Source organism: Ptychodera flava, chromosome 8, assembly GCF_041260155.1.
Source record: "Ptychodera flava strain L36383 chromosome 8, AS_Pfla_20210202, whole genome shotgun sequence".
Taxonomy (NCBI): domain Eukaryota; kingdom Metazoa; phylum Hemichordata; class Enteropneusta; family Ptychoderidae; genus Ptychodera; species Ptychodera flava.
In genome coordinates, this window is record NC_091935.1 from 4,253,992 (window position 1) to 4,273,250 (window position 19,259).

The 19,259-nt window shown below is 39.1% G+C and overlaps 1 protein-coding gene across 2 annotated transcripts in view; it reads left to right on the forward strand.

The window, feature by feature from the left end:
• LOC139138240 (uncharacterized) overlaps positions 1-16,236 on the forward strand; it is a 42,179-nt gene extending 25,943 nt beyond the window's left edge. For both annotated transcript variants that reach the window (XM_070706544.1, XM_070706543.1), the window contains 3 exons: positions 9,277-9,378; positions 10,216-10,375; positions 10,638-16,236. In XM_070706544.1, the coding sequence (XP_070562645.1) occupies positions 9,277-9,378; positions 10,216-10,375; positions 10,638-12,064 (1,689 nt within the window). In that variant the 3' untranslated portion in view covers positions 12,065-16,236. The remainder of the gene's footprint in view (positions 1-9,276; positions 9,379-10,215; positions 10,376-10,637) is intronic.
• Positions 16,237-19,259: the final 3,023 nt, after the last annotated feature.

Sequence of the window (19,259 nt, forward strand, 5' to 3'; positions counted from 1 at the left end):
TTATGTCGCTGTCGAGCGGAACAACCAGAAGAAGCAAAGCGCGCCGAAGTAGAATTTTAGAGTTTGTAATGGATTGGAAAAGGACGTAAATTTTTACCAACTTACGGGAGAGTTTACGAGTCCGTCGTAAAACGCTCCCCCAAGGGAACACCTATTCTCTTCCTGTTTTAGGGACCCCTGTCATTCCGTGACTTCGCCGTCGTTTATCTTCGTCCCAAAATCGCCGTTGTTTTATGACAACTTTAAATCACGATGTTATAAAAAGAACACTACGAGGGCGGCACATTGAGCGTGGAACGGTGTCGCGGGGTAATTACACCTTACGCGAGGTCAGGCGAGTAAATTTCATTACGCGCGCCGTAGTCGTTAACATGGCCGTCGTATATCTCGGAAAGGATGTGTGTGACCGAAGATCAAAATACGAAAAGTACATAAACATTGGAGTGAGTGAGATCAGCGTGAAGACTCTCGCTGATGCCTATCTAGTACTGATAATTATTTGAAAATTGTCGACTTTACAAGGATGCTGTTTTAGATTAAAGTTACTCAATTATAGAAACGATACAAATTAACCACCGTGACTAATGTCCGTAGCCAATGCACAATTACAATTTTGATAGAAGTAAACCTCAGCATGTAAAATATATTACATTGCAGTCATTAGACGTCAGAGTTCTTTAAAATTTAAAACAGATTTCAGTTCCGCCACAGGAGGGCGCTTGCACGAAAGAAGCTTGCCGACACCTTACACAATCAGATGAGTGCGCTAACGATTTGGCAGTACCTGGCCGCCAAGGCGAGAACTTGACAAAGAAGTAATATTTGCAGGTGACAATGGTAGTTAAAGAGCCTGTAGTTGTAACTTGAACATTCATTGACTATTTTGTTTTTTATGTCAACTACACTTTCTTGTTCTACTTCTCAATGCCTGTTGAAATACACAGTATTGAAGTTGTCAACTCAGCCTGTACATGTGTAGACTGTTTTGTTATTGTTCATAAGTAATGCTCGGGACTCAATTTCAAATGTAAACAATAACATTTTACACATATGGACACTGTGTTGACAAGCTTGACAGTGGCTGTACATGTTTTAACATTCTTTCGGGAGTTGAAGAAGAACTTGCAATTGACATACAGAACAAAAATTTATGGTGAAAATAACATTTCAGGTACCCCTGTCATTCTGTGACTTCGCCATCGTTTATATAAAATTAAAAAAGCTACTGATACTGGCCCTGTATAGTTGGTCACGCAAAATAATGCCGTGTCCATAGCAACGCGTGATTCGTAATCTTCAATCGTATTCGGTTCCGCTCGAATGCTTCACAGAACTTCGCCACTACTGCGAGAGGCAACACCTCCAGCACATAATCACCAGTTTGTCTTAGTTTAACGGTTCTCGGACCATACCCGGGAACCCGTACCAGTCTGTATCACCACTGTGAGTTTGATTGCACCATGGCAGAATAAAGACATTCGTCCGACTACATAAAAAACCGGTGGAAATCATCTCGGGATATGCCCTTTGCTAATGTCGGTGCCGATAACGAATCTGACGAAACGCCACACTTTATAATAGTCATGTAAACCTCTTCAAAAATGTCAGACCAGTTTCTCTGTGCCGTGAAAACGAAATGAATTAAAATAGCATACCAAACAATAAGAGAAATATAATTGTTTTCCTAACAATACTTGTAGGTAACATCGTGAACCATATGTGGAGTCTATTTATAGAGGGTGAAATGGCCATGCCATCTACTTTATTGGTCCGATGGAGTCAATCAATAAAAAGCAAGAGTAAAGTGACACAGATAAATAATTTGTCACATTATTTACTGAAAACTCGACCTTTTGATGACAGTTTTATTGCGCCAAAAACGTATGGCAATGCATGGAGTGACTCGTTCCCCAGGTGGCCAATAACTATACCACCGACTACCTGCTCGAATTTTAATCACCGAGATTCCGCTAAGGTTGACACCTAGCGTTCAACTCGTAACGCTGCACGTTCAGTAGCATCGAAAGAACGTCCAGTTTCGCTGCCACCGCCGACACCACGCTCGCAGACTGAGAGCCTCCGTTACGTTCTGTGTGTCAGTGTGTGCTAGGGGAAAGACCGAGGGAGTCAAGGCACGTCACTCCAGCACGATGGCTTCACAGATATTCCACAGGATGCAAATGGACATTGAAAAACATCTCAGCAATGTTGGCTTTTCTTCAGAAGTATGTAAGATGATTTTCTTTATTTCATTTTTTTAATTAATTTTAGTGAACGTACGTATCATTTCATTTATGCTCTTTCACAAGTTGATCTATTCGTACTGCGCCCACTGTCGGTTGTCGGAGTTGAACGTTGTAGTCAGTATCGAAGTTTCCCCCTATTCTTCTACCGTGTTTGCATTAAAGCGAACAGCAAGCGAAAGTCCTGTCGAGCAGAAATCTATCATTCCGCTCGAGTGCTCGGAATATCATAGTCTGGTCATGTAATCGACAAATTACAAACATAATTCTGATGGATGCGGTCACCAGCACTGGATACGTTATCCCCCTTAGTGCAAGTAATGAATTGACGACCTGTACGAGCAGACGTTGTCAGATATAGCGATCAATATCACTCGTTCACTTGATCAATATCGTTTGTCGTGTTGTCACGGTACGTCCCGGTATTACCTTTGAAAGGTTCGATTGATGTCGAGGTCTGTCGGGAACGAGGTCGGTGAAACTAAAACAACCCTATCGGACTGTCAGTTAACTTCCAACTGCTGTCAATCCTTTATTAAACTATTGGTGGACAAGGCGGTTCGGAGCGGGAGGGAACTCGCAAGAACGACTGAAATGAATGGTTTGGACTCTGGGAAGATTGCCGTCTTCGATACCTGCAGGCTGAAGAGCATTTGCTTCAAACAGTTCACTGCTGAACCGAATTCACTCACAACAGAAAGATGGAAAATGACAATCCCGGCGCCCACCCATAGCCCCCAGTCTTCCACAACTTGAAAACAAGTTGTCGTAAGAATTTGCACCCATGCGTTGTATATGAGGCTTGGCTCACTTTATCGCAGACGGTTACTGGAAGCTTCTGAGCATGGCAGGGTCCGTAGGACTTCACCCGGGTCAAAAGTTCATGACCCTCGACATTTGCAACTACTTATACGGACGGTACTAGGGTTTAAGTTTCTGTGAAAGTTCGTCGTGTGATACCTCACGGGACCATTGTTGCCGTATGTTCATGGCCTGCAACGTTTGCTAGTGAATCAGTTCTGATGACCTTTTCGGGAATGTGAGGTACCAAGTCTCTTGTTGTGCAAAGTCTCCTATCTAGTCCAGTAACGTAAAGACGCGCTTAGATATCGGACATACCGATTTTTCCACAGATGACCCGAACACACTGAACACACCACAGGCGCTCGGAGTGTCAAGTTGACGCAGCTGTACACAGGACACTCCGAGTGCCTGTGAACATACCAGTAGAATTAGTGACGCATACTCCGCCCACATATCGAATGACATCCGTGCATGGCATTTTGAAAAAAAATATGGCCCTCGAAAATTATCATCCATGAAATTTCCACACGAAAGTTCCACTCCGCTTGAACGAAAAGTGTGTTCCAGCGTGCAATCAAATTTCTTAGAAAAATACTGACAGTGCAGCGATGGGCCCACATGTATATTTTATGTTTGCCTATCTTGGTTTGTTTGCGGATGCTTTTTCGTCGCCGTGGCTATATTTTTGGTAGAGTTCACGTTGAAAATAAACGAACAAACAAACTGCAAAAATTCGTTAGGCAAGAGTTACTGCGGCCAAGTTCGTAAATTTAGCAAAATTTAAGCCAGCAAACACACTATCTAATTGTCGCCTGCATGCTGAGGCGGGAAGAAATTATTTAACAACACTTAGGAATCTCTCATCGCATTTGCATTGTCTTAAATCATCTTTCAACAAAAGCTGATAACCCTGTTCTAAAGAATGCGTGGTTATAAAATCGACGTTTTTCATGATTGACGAGGCTGTGCAGGAGGCTTCGCTTTTGTTCAATTTCAGTTAAAAAACAGGAAGGGCGTAAACTTAAAAAGCTCCCATTGATAAATTTAAAGCGTTCAGTCACTCACGTTCTTACAATCATAATCCTTTTTATTTCAAACCTCAAGCGGATGAAATTATGATAGTGGCGGTATATCTATTTGTATACTACAGAGAGCCCACAACCTGCACACCACCTCCAATTCTGTAAATTCTGTAACTTTCATTGAGCGACACACCATAGATACATCAACTTCTGTATGATTCCTACTGTCGAGGGTGGCTATAGTGTGAAAAAACCCACTAGTTGACATTGATGGATCGCTGTGTTTGTGGAATGTGATGGCTGGCTGACATCTTCACCTTTTGTTCTTTGATGTGACTGTGTGTGTGGGTCGGTCAAAACGAGCATGACATTTGACAGCAATATGCATTAAATTTTAAAAGATGATTCATTGCTAGTTCCTTTACCACCTACCTGTATAGTTTGTTGTGAAACCAGTCCCATTCTTTCCATCATGGCATTTCAAGCTGGCGTGTAAAAACACGTTTCGCTGTCGAATACCACTTGGGTAAAATTGTTGTCAAATTTCCTTTATTTTCATTAGCCTAGTCCATATATTTACAGGAGTTGCGTTCCCTGAAAGCGCTTCAAACAGTTCGTGGCCACACACCAGGGAACATGCTTGAGCAGTTTTACAACATGCAAAAGTGGCTAGATGATCGTGTTTAATGTCATCCCAATATGTTAACGGTTTGTACAAAACACCCTCACATCATAGCAGAAATTTTTTCCGTACTAAACCCTGTCCCAAGTTGGCCGAATACATTGAGCGTATGAAAAATATTTTGTACCTACACTTATTGAATAACGATTTTTTTCCAACGTTTCCTCAACATAAACTAAAAGGGACAATTATTTACAGAATATGACAGTGTGCATAAACTTTGCAAAACAATCTGTTAAGGGAACCAATACAACTTTGCTAAATTTTCGTGATCGATCGACCTTTTTGTATAATTAAAGATTGTTTCATCCTAAAGACACCACACTTTGTTGTTTTTTTAAACATCGAAGATGTGGAAGATAAAATCAATGTGCACAATTAAATATTGAACGCAGCTGTGCGGGAAATATTCAGAGACATGCATGAAAAAGGACAGGCTTCGAAAGTCAGTATCAAAGACAATGAATAGGCCAACAGATCAGAGAAGGACATATCTACCATCTCCTAATCTTGGCTCTTAAAGAGGCACTCCCACTTGGTAACATTTTTAAAACACATTTTTTTAATGCCAACGGTCGATATTTGACATGGCGACTGCGCGCGGATCGCGAGATATCGATAAAATCATGTCCTCAAAAAGTTAAAGTTTGAATTTCGGTGGCCCACCTAAATTCAGCTTCCGAACATCGAACGTTCGGCACTGGGGCCATTGTCAACTAAGCTATGGAGTACTAGTCTACGCTGACGCTGCTGTACGCCACAGCAGTACCACTCGCGTCGGTGAGCGGTCATGTCCCATGGGAGAAAGCCGAGTCCTACTGACTGGGCAAAAAAACGAAAAACAAAGTTTGCTGATTCCACCAGAATTCGCATAGGTGACTAGCACAGATAGGTGCGGTTGATACATAGTATGCATAGTGGCCGCCGCGTGGTATGCGCGCATACCACGCGGCGGCCGCTATGTATCGAACCACGCGTAACTGTGAAGCAGACGACAAAATGTAGTCATCAGAGGCAACTAATATTTTACACGTAAAAACTGATATCTATGTGGTATTGTTTAAAAATTTAATACAACTGATTGAGAATAATGAAAACGACAAAAACTAAGGAGAAGTTTTAAAAAAGAATTACCAGAGGTAAAGACATTGATAATGATGTATATAAAGTCATCGCAGTAGGAGGTAAATTAATTGCGTCATTCGAACGTTTTTGGACTCCTTAGAATATCGCCAATCAGCACAACAACACACTTTCGGGGGATTTTGGGTCATAACCAGAAACGATCGTAAAACTTCGGGATGTGAAAAATACGCTCGGGAAATGGCATGTTTTTATCGATATCTCGCGATCCGCGTGGAGTCGCCACGTCAAATACCGACCGTTGGCATTAAAAAAATGTGTTTTAAAAATGTTACCAAGTGAAAGTGCCTCTTTAAGGTAGAACGCACCTCGGGGACAGATATTCGGGCTTTCAAACTTTATCAATGCTATTCTAATCTACCACTTGTGTTCAGAGTTCATTTTAAGCTTTTGGTAAAAGAAAACTTCACCGTCTTAGTTTTTCGAAAATCGAAAATTTTATTTTTCTCCATGGAGTTAAAGGCCCAATAGCTGTATCTTTTATCTCATTATTTTTGTGATTTTACTTCCAAACTAAAACAAGTTCTTGGGACTGTACACATTGAGGGGTGTTTATACAAGTATAATAAACTGTCCACTGGGACTGCATGTGCAATTTTAAGCAAGATAAATAATAAACGTTAGCCCAAACATAAAATGGCGCCCTCATGCAAGTAAAGTAAAAAAGCTGTACATCGTGCATATATGCATTTGAATCTTCACAGAAACGATAAAGTAGTCCAATATAATGCATAGTGCTGAATGTTTTCCACTGGGACATCATATGCTTTGTTTTCTTTGCAATATTACCATTTTTTAAAAATAGTGGGAAATCAAAATAACTGTTAAAATTTAAATTTACGTGTCAAATTTTTCAGTAGTAAAAGACTATATCTTTTAAATTTGTAGAATTTAAAGAAAACCAGAGAAAATAGAAATCCTTTTTCAGGTCAACAAATTTCAAGAGTTACAGCTACAGGGGCTTTAACACCGGGATGGCGGCCATTTTGACTTTCAAATATCTGTAAATCTTGGGTATTTGTTTCTCTAGTACCAAAGTTTGTACGGTGACCCCCCGATTTTTATACTTGATTTTGACAGAGAATGGTTGAAAGACTAATTGAGGAAAGTCTGAGCAAACGTTTAAGTCTTTCACTTTCGAGGCGCATATCACCTTAATAGTTAAATCAATCTGCAATTTTCCTCAGCGGGATGATTTGGTAGACAGTCATGATCTTTGAACTTCGTTACAGCAATAGTCGCTTGCGCCACCAGTCGAACTTGGGGTTACAGCGTATACATACGGCTTGTCGTTTCGATGTGTAGTCGCTCGTAGTTAGGAACAATATTGAACCTGAACTTACATTCGTCAGATCGTTCACGGTGCTCTTATTCAGAATTACAGGATCGATATTCCGAGAAACAAGGGCTTGATTTTCACTTCCATACAAATTTGGATTTACATCATCTGTGGTGGTGAAATTTCTTGTGGAATTATGCGCGAACGACCGGGACAGTTGATCGCGAAATGTAATATTTTAAGGGAGAACGGTATTGCAACCCACCTCCGAGCTCAGACATCATCTCACGCTGCAAACAGTGGCGGCGCTGTCACTTCTCCTTTGGCTTTTGCTCCTGCTCCCGCTTTTGACAGTGGCGTCTATCGAGCGCGCTCGGGTCATCAAGGGTCACCGCCAAGTACTGTGGCGGTGACTTTGACCCGAGCGCGTTCGATAGACGCCACTAGCGCCGCTGCGATATCACAGTTAGAAAAAAATGCGTATTAACCCAAATGTAACAAGTGCAGCCGGGCTACCCGGCTAGGCTATCTTTCACTTGGAATTTATATATATATATATATATATATATATATATTTTTCGAATATGATGTGGCTGTATTCTACTTTACATGAGGCCAATTACGACATAAAAATTAAATGCCTAGTGATATTCACTCAATACCAAAGTCTTCAAGCACATATTCGTCTCCAAATCACTTTTTGAAATTGTTGTTAGTTATCACTGAGCATGCTGAGTGTAAGCTTACCTGGTACGTCTCTTTGGGTTGGACAAAAGTCATGACCTCAGACGCGGTCTATAAACTTGTCTGAGTGAAAAAATATTTTACTGAATTATAAACGCGATCATTTCAGCGCAAAGGGTAAACTAAATTCAAGATCCTGCCTACTTATGGTCAAATGAATATTCTGAAAGTAACTATTTCTTCTTTTTTTTTTACTTAAGTTCAAGCACATTTGTCTATTTGTCTCGTGGTGGAATTAATTGAGCTCAGTCAATTTAAAACTAATAATTGCACATGTGAGGAATTTATCAAAATAATTCCTGATAATATTCAATAATCTAGTCAGAAGAAATTCCAGACCCAGTCAGAATTCATTCACTGAATGTGCTGAAATACCGTTCAAAATATATTTACATGGATAAAGCTTTGACATTAACCGATAAAAAATGTCAATTTGATTATGATTAATATTTTGAGACTATATAGCAATTAATAGTGGAAGGAAGAGATAATAAAATTACTGAAATTATTGTACGTCCAAGTGTTTTTATGATTTAGTTTGCGAATAGGTTTATCATAATACTCAATTTTTCTTGGCTTTGATTTCTTTTGAATTCCATTTGATTGTGCTAATTTTTGAAGATTGTCTGGATTTGTTCAGTGTGTGTCTCTGTCTACTAAATTTTCCTCAGGATGTGAAATTTAGCTTAAAACCATTAACTCACAACACTAGACCTGTGACATTAAGATTCGCTTTATTTCTGGAGAAATTCAAACAGCGAGAACACAACAAGCTTACTACCTTCGCGTTCATCGAGAACAGAATGATCACAAAATACGGAGACAGAAAAGACAACGAAAAGACATAAATATGAAACAGAAACTTGTATGCTTTTTCAACGTGAAACATGTACGTGAAACAATTTCCAACTTTCGAAACGCATTAAAATGTTCTGTATCTTAAAAAGTGAAACGCGTAAAGTGGAGGTTTTTAATTTTATATGTGCACTTCCGGTATTTGTTTTCATGGGCGTGCGGATCGCAGAGTTGCGTGTGCATCGGTTTGTCAGAAACGGCATCATAATACGAAATTGATTTCGCATAAGAAATTTCGTTTTGAGGGGAGGGGGAGGGGGTTTCAAGTGAAACGAAGGAATTACGTTTCTTGTGCGTCAGCTTTTATTATCGACAGCCCCTATAAATTCTGTCTCAAAGTCTCAAAGACCATGTTTGCGTGCGTGCATAGGATACTTCGGCACAACTCTGTTGTGCTCCTTGGGATTCGTAAACTCGGAGTTTCTCAAGACAACGCGAGTACTACGCCCAGCTTTCCTGGTCTCTGACCTTTAGATTCAACATTATTGTTTCTTTCATTCGCAGGAGTACTCTTCGCACAAGATAGTAGAGCGCAGGCGCAGACACAGGATCAATTCTTGCATCAGTGAGCTGAGTCATGTCATTCCGTCGTCGTTTATGAAAACGGTAAGTTGAACGGCTAATCTTAACATCACTATGCCGCCTCTCCCATGAACAAGAGGTATCTGGTAGCGAGAATTGTAGAAAAGCTAGGAAGATCTTCACCGAAAGTAAGGGGAAAGGGTATCGGAAGTAGGTTTGCTGGTAGTGCACATAAGTTAGTTTCCGTTTTTGATCTCCTCTGCCACACGCAGTGACAAATTGCAGATATTATGGGATGTAGAGTGGAACAACACAATGATAACGTGTATGGCATTGAAACGTAGCAAATTTTCCAAACAAAATAAACCCCTTTTAGCGATGCACACCCAATGACTTACAATGCAGTCTCAGCTTTTCTAGAGTGAAGAGAGAAATAGCCTGGCGCGAACAAAAACGAAAAGTATGGCAAAAAATCTTAAGTTATAATTATGACGCCAATAAAGTTATCCATTAAACGAGGCGAAAAAAAAATGCCTGCATGGTTTTTAAATATTCTATTCGTTAGTCTAAGTCCAGTTTTCTGACAATCGAGGTGTTCGATATTTTGACATTCAAGATGTAACACCGGTTAAAACAAGTCATGTGTGGTGATATTTTATGAATGGCGCACCTCGAAATTGAAATTTCTTTGCTGTAGGTAACTTTGAAGATAGAAACGAAACTGTCGTCGGCACGTTGGATAAAAGAAAAACGAATGGAAACACCAAGTATTAAAGTATTGTAGATACATGTAGTGGCGCTGTTTTGAATTCAATTCTGAGAATCAATAGTCCTTGGTCATTAGTCAGTGAATACTTCAGGCGACAGTAGGTCAAAGTTCATTGCATTCTGAAAGTTTTCTTTGCATTCTTACCCCCTCAGAAGCACAGCGGTAGTACGGGAAAGCTGGAGAAAGCTGAAGTTCTCGAGTTAGCCGTGGCGTACATCCACGATATACAGCGGAAAGCGTCGAAGGAAGACCTGGGGAAAGGCGCCACCAAGGAAGAAAACAACGAAAACAACATCAGCAATCAGAATGCTGGTAAATAAGAGAAAAAATCCTTTAGTATAATGAGAGAGAGAGAGAGAGAGAGAGAGAGAGAGAGAGAGCGCACTGGAGTTAGATGCCTGGGCCATCGTCTTCTTCAACACGTTTTCGTAGAATTCAGAAATGCATTGGTCTGCGCTTATTTTGCATTGTACATGTACTGTTGTTTTCGCATGCTGAGATGTTATGAGACAGTCAAACTTAATGAGATTAACAATAATGCTCTTTGCTTTACTTTACTTTCTGTCATTTTAAGATGGCACCGCCGAGATAGAGACTATCAGTAAACGACGGTTTGAAGACGGCTACAAAGCTTGCATGAAAGAAATAGCTCAGTACCTGGCTGAAGTGGAGGCCATGGCGCCGCAAGATATCAGGTTTTTACGTTTGCTCTGTCATCTTCAGAATCAAAACTTTGATGAGGTTTTCAGAAGGGAGAAGAAGAGCTTCCGACCACCTGTCAAGCCCATCCGATTGTTGGCCAGGTCAACGACCTTTCGAATGAACGGCTCCGTCAACGGGTCTCCGGGTCTCGAGAGCGTGTTGCGAGAAGCTTCGACTTCGGACAGTAATTCTGAATGCCACAGCAGCATCCCGGACACACCGCCATCGGAGAGAGAAGGGCGACCAGAAAGTCCGTCGTCTATGGTGTCACCGTCGCCGCCGGAGAATGACATGTCACCGCCCCCTACGGTGACAAAGCACGAACCGAGAGACCCTACTCCGTGTGAAATGTCCAGCAGGTCGCGATCTGAGAGTGTCTCCATAGGAAACTCTGTAGCCTGTTTGCCGACTGGTCGGTCATCAGTCGTCACCAGTGCATCGACTCCGTCTCCGGCTGTCACAATGGTTACCACCTGCGAGACGGACACGCAGATGGTGACGAAACCTCACTGTAACTTTACCATGGCAACGTCGCCGCAGGGGTTACTGGGCAACGGGGCTTTCGTTGGTGATGCCCATGATGACGGGCGTAGACGACTCCCACCGCCGTTGATACCAATCAACGTTCACTCCTCACCCATCGCAGTCAATGGGATGCACACCTCGGTCAACCAGACCGTTCACGGCAATACACCGTCAGCCATCGCCGCGAGCCCACCTCAAATCGTAACATTTTTACCTCATCCGATTCAAAACCCGCCAGCCACCAAAGTCATCACTGGATCCAAAATTATCCTGGACCCAATCAGCGGGCAATATTTTCTCCTCCCACCGACACAGTGTATACAAATTCCAACACACGTCCACGTGACGCCTCAAGGAGCCAATCACCTCGTATTTAACGCACCCACCGTACCTGGACACATTCTACCCCCACCGATCAACCACGTGATCGCCCCCAACGGTCATATGGTCTCAACGCCCACCACAGTACCGACGAATGGTTTACTTCAAACCATGCAAACCCAGTGTCCTAACAGCCTGGTAGCTATCGCGCAAACTCCGACCATGACGTCGACGAAAGCTCCGCAGACGTCGCCAAACTCTACGGAGACCAAGTCGACAAAGGACTCGTACTTAAGCTCCCAGCACCAGTCACAGTCTCTATCAAAGCTGACGTCATCATGCATAACATCGCTGGGTCCGTACAACAGTCCAATACTACCAGGCCCGCCGTTGAGTCCGACTATCAATCCGATTCAGGCACTGGAAAATATTGCAAAGAAAGACCCGAGATAAGCACGTATTCATATTTCAATGTCAAGTTCAGGACTTGCAATCCGAGTACATTCAATTCTATCAGGCGAACACAAACAATCTCTCGTGGCATTGTGGTGAAATTGTCCAGAAATTGTCAGTCTTCGAGAACCGATCGTTTTTCTTTTGCACCCTATACATTAATCTAACATTTTTAGAGTGCTCTCGCAATCGTCCAACGTGTTTCAAATTGCTGTCAAAACATAGAACTTCTCTTGGTAGCACTAAAGGGACAAAATCGCAACCATTTGACATCATTTTCGTCTTGTTTTGTAGAATCTGAAAGTTAATTATATGTATTTATTATTTATACTTGTATATTTATCGGTATCCTATCTCAAAGAGTGGTCGATATAACCTTAGCTAGACATAATTTCGAGTATCTATTATGAACACATGCAAATGATCAAACACCTGCTGCAGCTTTCTGCAAACTTTTGGATACATGACAGCTAGGTTATATTCGACGATCATGATATTTACAGCAGTATAGGATGGATTAGATTATAGATAGAGTTTCTGGCAATCGCGCGCATTGAGTACTGCTCGCCAGGTATTTTCGCTTTGTAGGTGTGTCAGACAATCAACACACAAGGCAGAACACCAAAACAAACAGCCAACGCACAAAATGTTTTATGATTATCATATCACTAAAATTATTATACTCGATAAGTGGCGCTGCCTTCACTTCATACCTACACATTGCCACAAAGAAAGAGTTTTGCAGTGGATGAAAAGTTGTCGCAGTGATGGTCTCATATCAAAGATGTTAGGGAAATTGAAAAGTTAATGAAAGGAAAGTGCGTCATCTTGTCACGTTTGCCAGATGTCAAGTTTTAGAAGCTTGTCTTTTTCTTGCTGACCCTAAAAGTTATTTCACTTTTTCTTGATATGCAAATCAGTATAGCAGCGATTTTGTCCCTTTAAGTAACGGTTCTGTTAATTGTTGCAATTGGCATTCCCATGATTAATGATGCTCACACCGGAAAAATTAATGCTAAGACTAACCATTATGCAATTTTATTGACATACCCGTCAAATTATTGTATTTCGTGATCTCAGTTGTCGAGGCATACATTTTGGTTTGCCTTCTGTTGTTGACGTTATCATGATCAAGGTCAGGGCAAGTATGCAATTTTAAAAAACAACTTCATGCAAATTACGTTACTGATGTGGTTCATGGAGGGTCATATCGTGTTTCGTACATCTACATGTGGAGATCCGTTTCTCCAGTGATAATTCCCACCTCACTTGTCCAATTTTGTACCAGTAATCGCACTGTCTTAGTGCCTGATTATGTGTCGCAGACAAAATATCTCAATCGAACTAATTGCGGCGCAGTCTTTATTTAAATCTTGTGCAAATATGCGTCTAGTTTAGTGCAATAGAATTCCGCGATAATTATGAACGACTGTTAACCTGTTGCGCTGTGGTTATAGGCATGAACAGTTGACTGTGTGCCGTTGGGATCTCGTCTAGCGCCTTGTATTGGTGGTACGTTGCTGTAGCTTGTAACGTCGCAGGGTGACACAATGTCATGCGCAGATGTGTTTAGTGTCTCATTAATGCTGATGATATGCACTTATTGCATGTACAAAAAACAATTAATTTGACTCTGCTTCGTCAGTATTACGAATTATTCACTTGTAGCGTCTTGTAAATGATTTTTTCGGACAATGTCGAATTTGAAAGACGTCTTTCGCTTTCTGTTCTAATTTGTTAGTAAAAATGTCAACACTGCAAAGAGATAAGCTTTAGGTAATGTGTAGATTTATAGATCTAGTTTATTGTATCTTTTCTTTTTCACTTTGAAAACCCACCGAAAAATGAACTCTTTTATTGTAATAGTGGTTCGACAAGATAATGTATTTACTGATTAGACTCATCCATTTACTGACTTCGTAGTTACGTCTATTTACTGTTTAGAGGAACTGGATTTTCTAAAATTACTTTAGGGCTGTTAATATTTCCATACAATTACATGAAATATTTGTTTCTTTGGGACAAGTGTGCAATTCTTTTTTTATACATATGCTTCAAGTCTTTGTTTGTACTTTCGTGTATAACAATGACCGCTACAGCAACTACCCAAGTCTGTCCTAGAAACATTTCACCAGCGATTATTATCCAATGAACCCATGTTGAATAAATTTTGTTGTGATTAATTGAGTTTTGGGTTTGAATTAGTAATTCATGAATAAGTTAATTTATCATTTATTTATTTATTTATTTATTATTGATTTATTTGCAATGTCGAACAACAGGTGAAACTGAACCCAATAATACGGATGCATGGAGAATTATATAAATTCATGTTTTGGGTAAATGATTAAATTCTACTTTAATAATTGCAAAAAAACCCGCCTAAAATTAACACGATTTTAATTAATTTGGGAGAATTGGATCTTCATATTATTCAAAGTTCTCAAAAGCGTTAGGTGCCCTGTATCTGAATGTTGCAATATTGCAAAATACTCATAAAAACAAGTGTATAACTTAAAAAGAAAAGCAGATGAGTTTATATTTGCATATTAAACTGACATTACTCTACTATCCAATTATTCCAAATTAGTTCCAGTCGTGTTAATTTGTACGTTTTCCAAAGCGCTATCTTTGGTATCTTTACAACACAGTTTTAAAACTTTATATATTTTTCTTTTCTCGCCAATATTTCACGTATAGTGGATTATTAACCCTACATACACTGTTGCATTGCCTTTCAAAGGACAACAACTGCAAATTACTTTTTTTTCTGTAAAACAAGTACTAAGTTTAATTCTTCATCTTCTTCCGTTCTTTAGTGTATTGAAACACAAAGCCAAAAACAAAACAAAACAAACAAACAAAAATCCCCAAAAGCACATTGTGTGCAATATGCAGTGTTGTTGTTGACGATAAATGCTAGTACGGACAAACAATTGTCGACAACAACACTTCATAGTGCACGCAAGGTGTTTTTTTTGGTTTGTACTATTGACAGGGAGAGTAAGAAGTAGAATGAAAAATATATTGAAATACAAAGAATAAACAACGCATTATCTACACAAAATGCAATGTTATTGTTGTTGACAACTGAATTCTAGTCCGGACTAAACATTATTTGGCAACAATTGTCAGCAATAGCTCTACATATTGCATTTAAGATAGTATGCACCTCGAAAGTGAAAGACTTAAACTTTTGCTCAAACTTTCCTTGACGAAACTTTCAGCCACCCTCTTACTAAATCAAGAATGAAAAATCGGGGGTCACTGTGCAAATTTTTGTCCTAGAGAAGCAAATAACCCGAGATTTACCGATATTTAGAATTCAAAATGGCCGTCATCCCTGTGTTAACTCTATGGAGGAAAAATGAAATTTTCGATTTTCGAAAAACTAAGCCAGTGAAAAGTTTTCTTACACCAAAAGCTTTAAAATGAGCCCCCACAAGTGGTATATCAGAAAAGAATTGTAAAAGTTTGAGAGTCCGAATATCTGTCCCGAGGCACGTTCTACCTTAATGCGTTGCTTTGTGTTGACTTTCAGATTACAGAAAAGAAATGAAGATATAGGAACACAAAGCAATTTAAAAAACAACTCATTATCTTTACAAAATGCTATATTACTGTTGTTTACAATTGAATTCTAGTTCGGACTAAACTTAGTTGCTAACAGTAATACCGAACATTAAAACTTATGACAAGACATCCCGACATAACTTTGGGAATACAGATAAGAAACAATATTCACATGAAAGTACAGAGACAGTGGAAATATTTCAGAAGTTAGAGTAAAGGAGAGTCAATAAGTATGGTGACTAGGTTGGAAATCTTATGAAGAGGCATCACCCAATCACATTGATGAGAATTTCACCTGAACGAAGCCGCCAAAGCACTTTTTGCCTTTTGTGGTAGTTGGGGTCAATTTATAACCATCTTTTGTTTTCTTTCATTGCAAACTTTTTCTTCGCCTCTGTACATCAATTGAGAATTAAATTCTTTTTTTCTTCGTATCAAAGATATTGAGTTACATTTTCCCCTTTAATTTATGTAAAATGGCTTTTGCTACTGTTGAAACGTGTCAAACTCTGTGTAAAACTGGTTTTTAAGCCGGTTGAAAAACCCACCGTTGATTCGTAATCATTTCATTAAAGATAAAATTATTGTTGTTCACTGTCTATGGCTATATTAAGTTTATTGACTCAATGAAGAATGCCTGGTAAGTTGTACACGTTATACGGCGCATGTGTGGACAGACAGACATCTACATGCATTCACACGTTCGTATGTACATATATATATATATATATATATATATATATATATATATATATATATATATATATATATATATATATATATATATATATATATATATATACAAACAAACAAACATGCATACATACATACACACATACATACATACACACATACATACATACATACATACATACACACATACATACATACATACATACATACATACATACACACACACATACATACATACATACATACATACATACATACATACATACATACATACATACATACATACATACATACATACATACATACATACAGACAGACAGACAGACAGACATACATACACGCGTGCATGCATGCATGCATCTATGTTTGAAAAGAGACTAAAACGTAATTTAAAAATGTGCGTCGAAATTTAAGAGTTCATGACCAATTCTGGTTAAGTTTTCTTTGTTTTGGCCTCATAAATAATTGACAGTAGACGAAAATACATAGTGCAATAATACATACATACATACATACATACATACATACATACATACATACATACATACATACATACATACATACATACAGACAGACAGACAGACATACATACATACATACATACACACACACAGACATACATACATACAGACAGACATACATACATACATACATACATACATACATACATACATACATACATACATACATACATACATACATACATACATACATACATACATACATACATACATACATACACACATACATACATATGTTTGATCACATTGAGCGGTATGAATTACAGTCGAGTGCAGGCTGACTATAGCTATTTTGCCAAGTTTTGAAGGAAAGTCACCAATGAATTCATTTGATGCCGTTACACTTACATGGATTTCAGCATTCCATGAGGGAAACGCATTTGTCACACATTTTAAGTATGGCACACTATAACAACGTCGCCTGCATGCCCCGAAAACCCAATTACACAGCGCAGAGCCATACCAATTTTGAACCAATCAGTCCAGCCGACTCAAGATGAAGGAGCCGGGTTGAAATGTGGTTGCTTTTGTCATTGACTGGTGCAGTTTAAACTTAACTTTATAACCATGTCTAGAAATAGCTTTTAGAAGACAATGCGTTTAAACTGGTAGATCAAATCGAGATTCCTTGAAATGAGAGTAGAACGGGAGAGTCAGTCTTGTAGATGTTGAACGCGAATCGACGATACTAAGGCTACGTTCAAACACACACACACAAAAAAACAGTTAGGGGCTGGAGGAGTTCAATGGGATTCGAAAATTTTGGGGTTAGTAGAGGGGGGACTCGAAAATTTTGCTCTGTCTATAGGGACGGACCTGAAAATTTTTGTGTTCCCTTTTTTAAAAATTCCAAGGTTTCATGGGTAATTCAATGAAAATTTAATAACATTTTTAATGACATTTTTAATGTCATCCAATTGTTCTAATGTTAGTAGTAATTAAACAAGATCTAGAACCGTTTTGTCGCATTTCATTACTTTTGCCTCGAAAAAATCTAAAAACGTATGATTTTCGTAAAAAAACAAACAAGTAGGCCTAGTATCGGGGCAGAAGCTGCAGCTGCTGATAATTTTTTCAATATTTCTGTGCGGTACATCACATATAGTTTCTTGCTGTCTCCCTACAGTATACTGAAACACAAAATATTAAATTTGTCGACAAAAGCCTGCATAAATATTGGGTTATAATTGCATCAGAGTCCAGACTGAAAGTCATTTGTCAATGATACAAATGCGGGGTACATATTCACAGGCTGTGTTGGCAAGCTGACCACTTGACAGTTCAACATGCTGTTGAAATAGAACAAGAATGCAGTTGTATAAACTGAACAAAATTGTTGTCAACGTTATCAAAGTTAGTACAGCTACTGCCCTGCTACTGCCTACAGGCAGTGTCACTGTCACTGCATACCGGCAGTGACAGAGATAGCCCGGACTATGAAGTACTGAGCTGGAGAAGAGTTCGAATCATGTGACACCATGACAGTGAAGCATACGTGCACACAAGATCAGGCCAGAAAGCAACACATGGAAGACCAGGACACTTGAAAGTTATCAGGGATTGTTGAATTCTGACATATGAGAATAATCAAATATTAAAGAAAAAAGATGGGAGGTCACCATGCATGATTTTCTAAATTTTCACATTCTCATCGTAATATAAAACTTTGTACAGTAAAGACTCAGATTTAAATGAAAATGTGTGACTAAATGAAATTATTTTAATTTTACCAAATTTACCAGTATTAGTCCGAAAATTTCTTAGATTAAAACTTTTATTTGATGGAATATTTTAACCTTCTAGTATTGTCAATTTTTAAAACTTATACGTAGCATCTAATGTAGCTAGGAATTCACAATTTGCATACTCTCTCATGATCGTCATTTGTGTGTTCTTCAGCAGGTGCCAAGGGGCTGGCCGGATCGATTTGGATTAACTCAAATCAAAAAAGTCCACTGATGCGTTTAAAAATGAATCAATTTAAGAATTTGCCAAGGAACTTGGCTCTACAAACTGCTAATAACAGGCAGTGTTAAACATCTACAATACATGTCTATTTTTTCTTTGCGTGCATCGCTAATAAATATGCGGCTGTATGATAATTGGGGTGTGTGAAAATTTTTGATCATATAGACGGGGGAGGACTTGAAAATTGTTTAGGGTATTTAGGGGTATCTGAAAAAAATACATGTAATATATTAATCGCGATTCCTCCAGCCCCCACCCCTCAAGTCGTTATTTGTGAACCCAACCTAAACAAACTCATAAATTTGGGATAAAACAGTCTTCGCTATTTTAAAACTCTTGGGGTCACTTTCATAAATAATAAAGTAAGAAAGAACAGCAAATATAATTAATAATAGCCACTTGTTTACATAAGTTTATTGTAAAACAGTGCAATAATATGT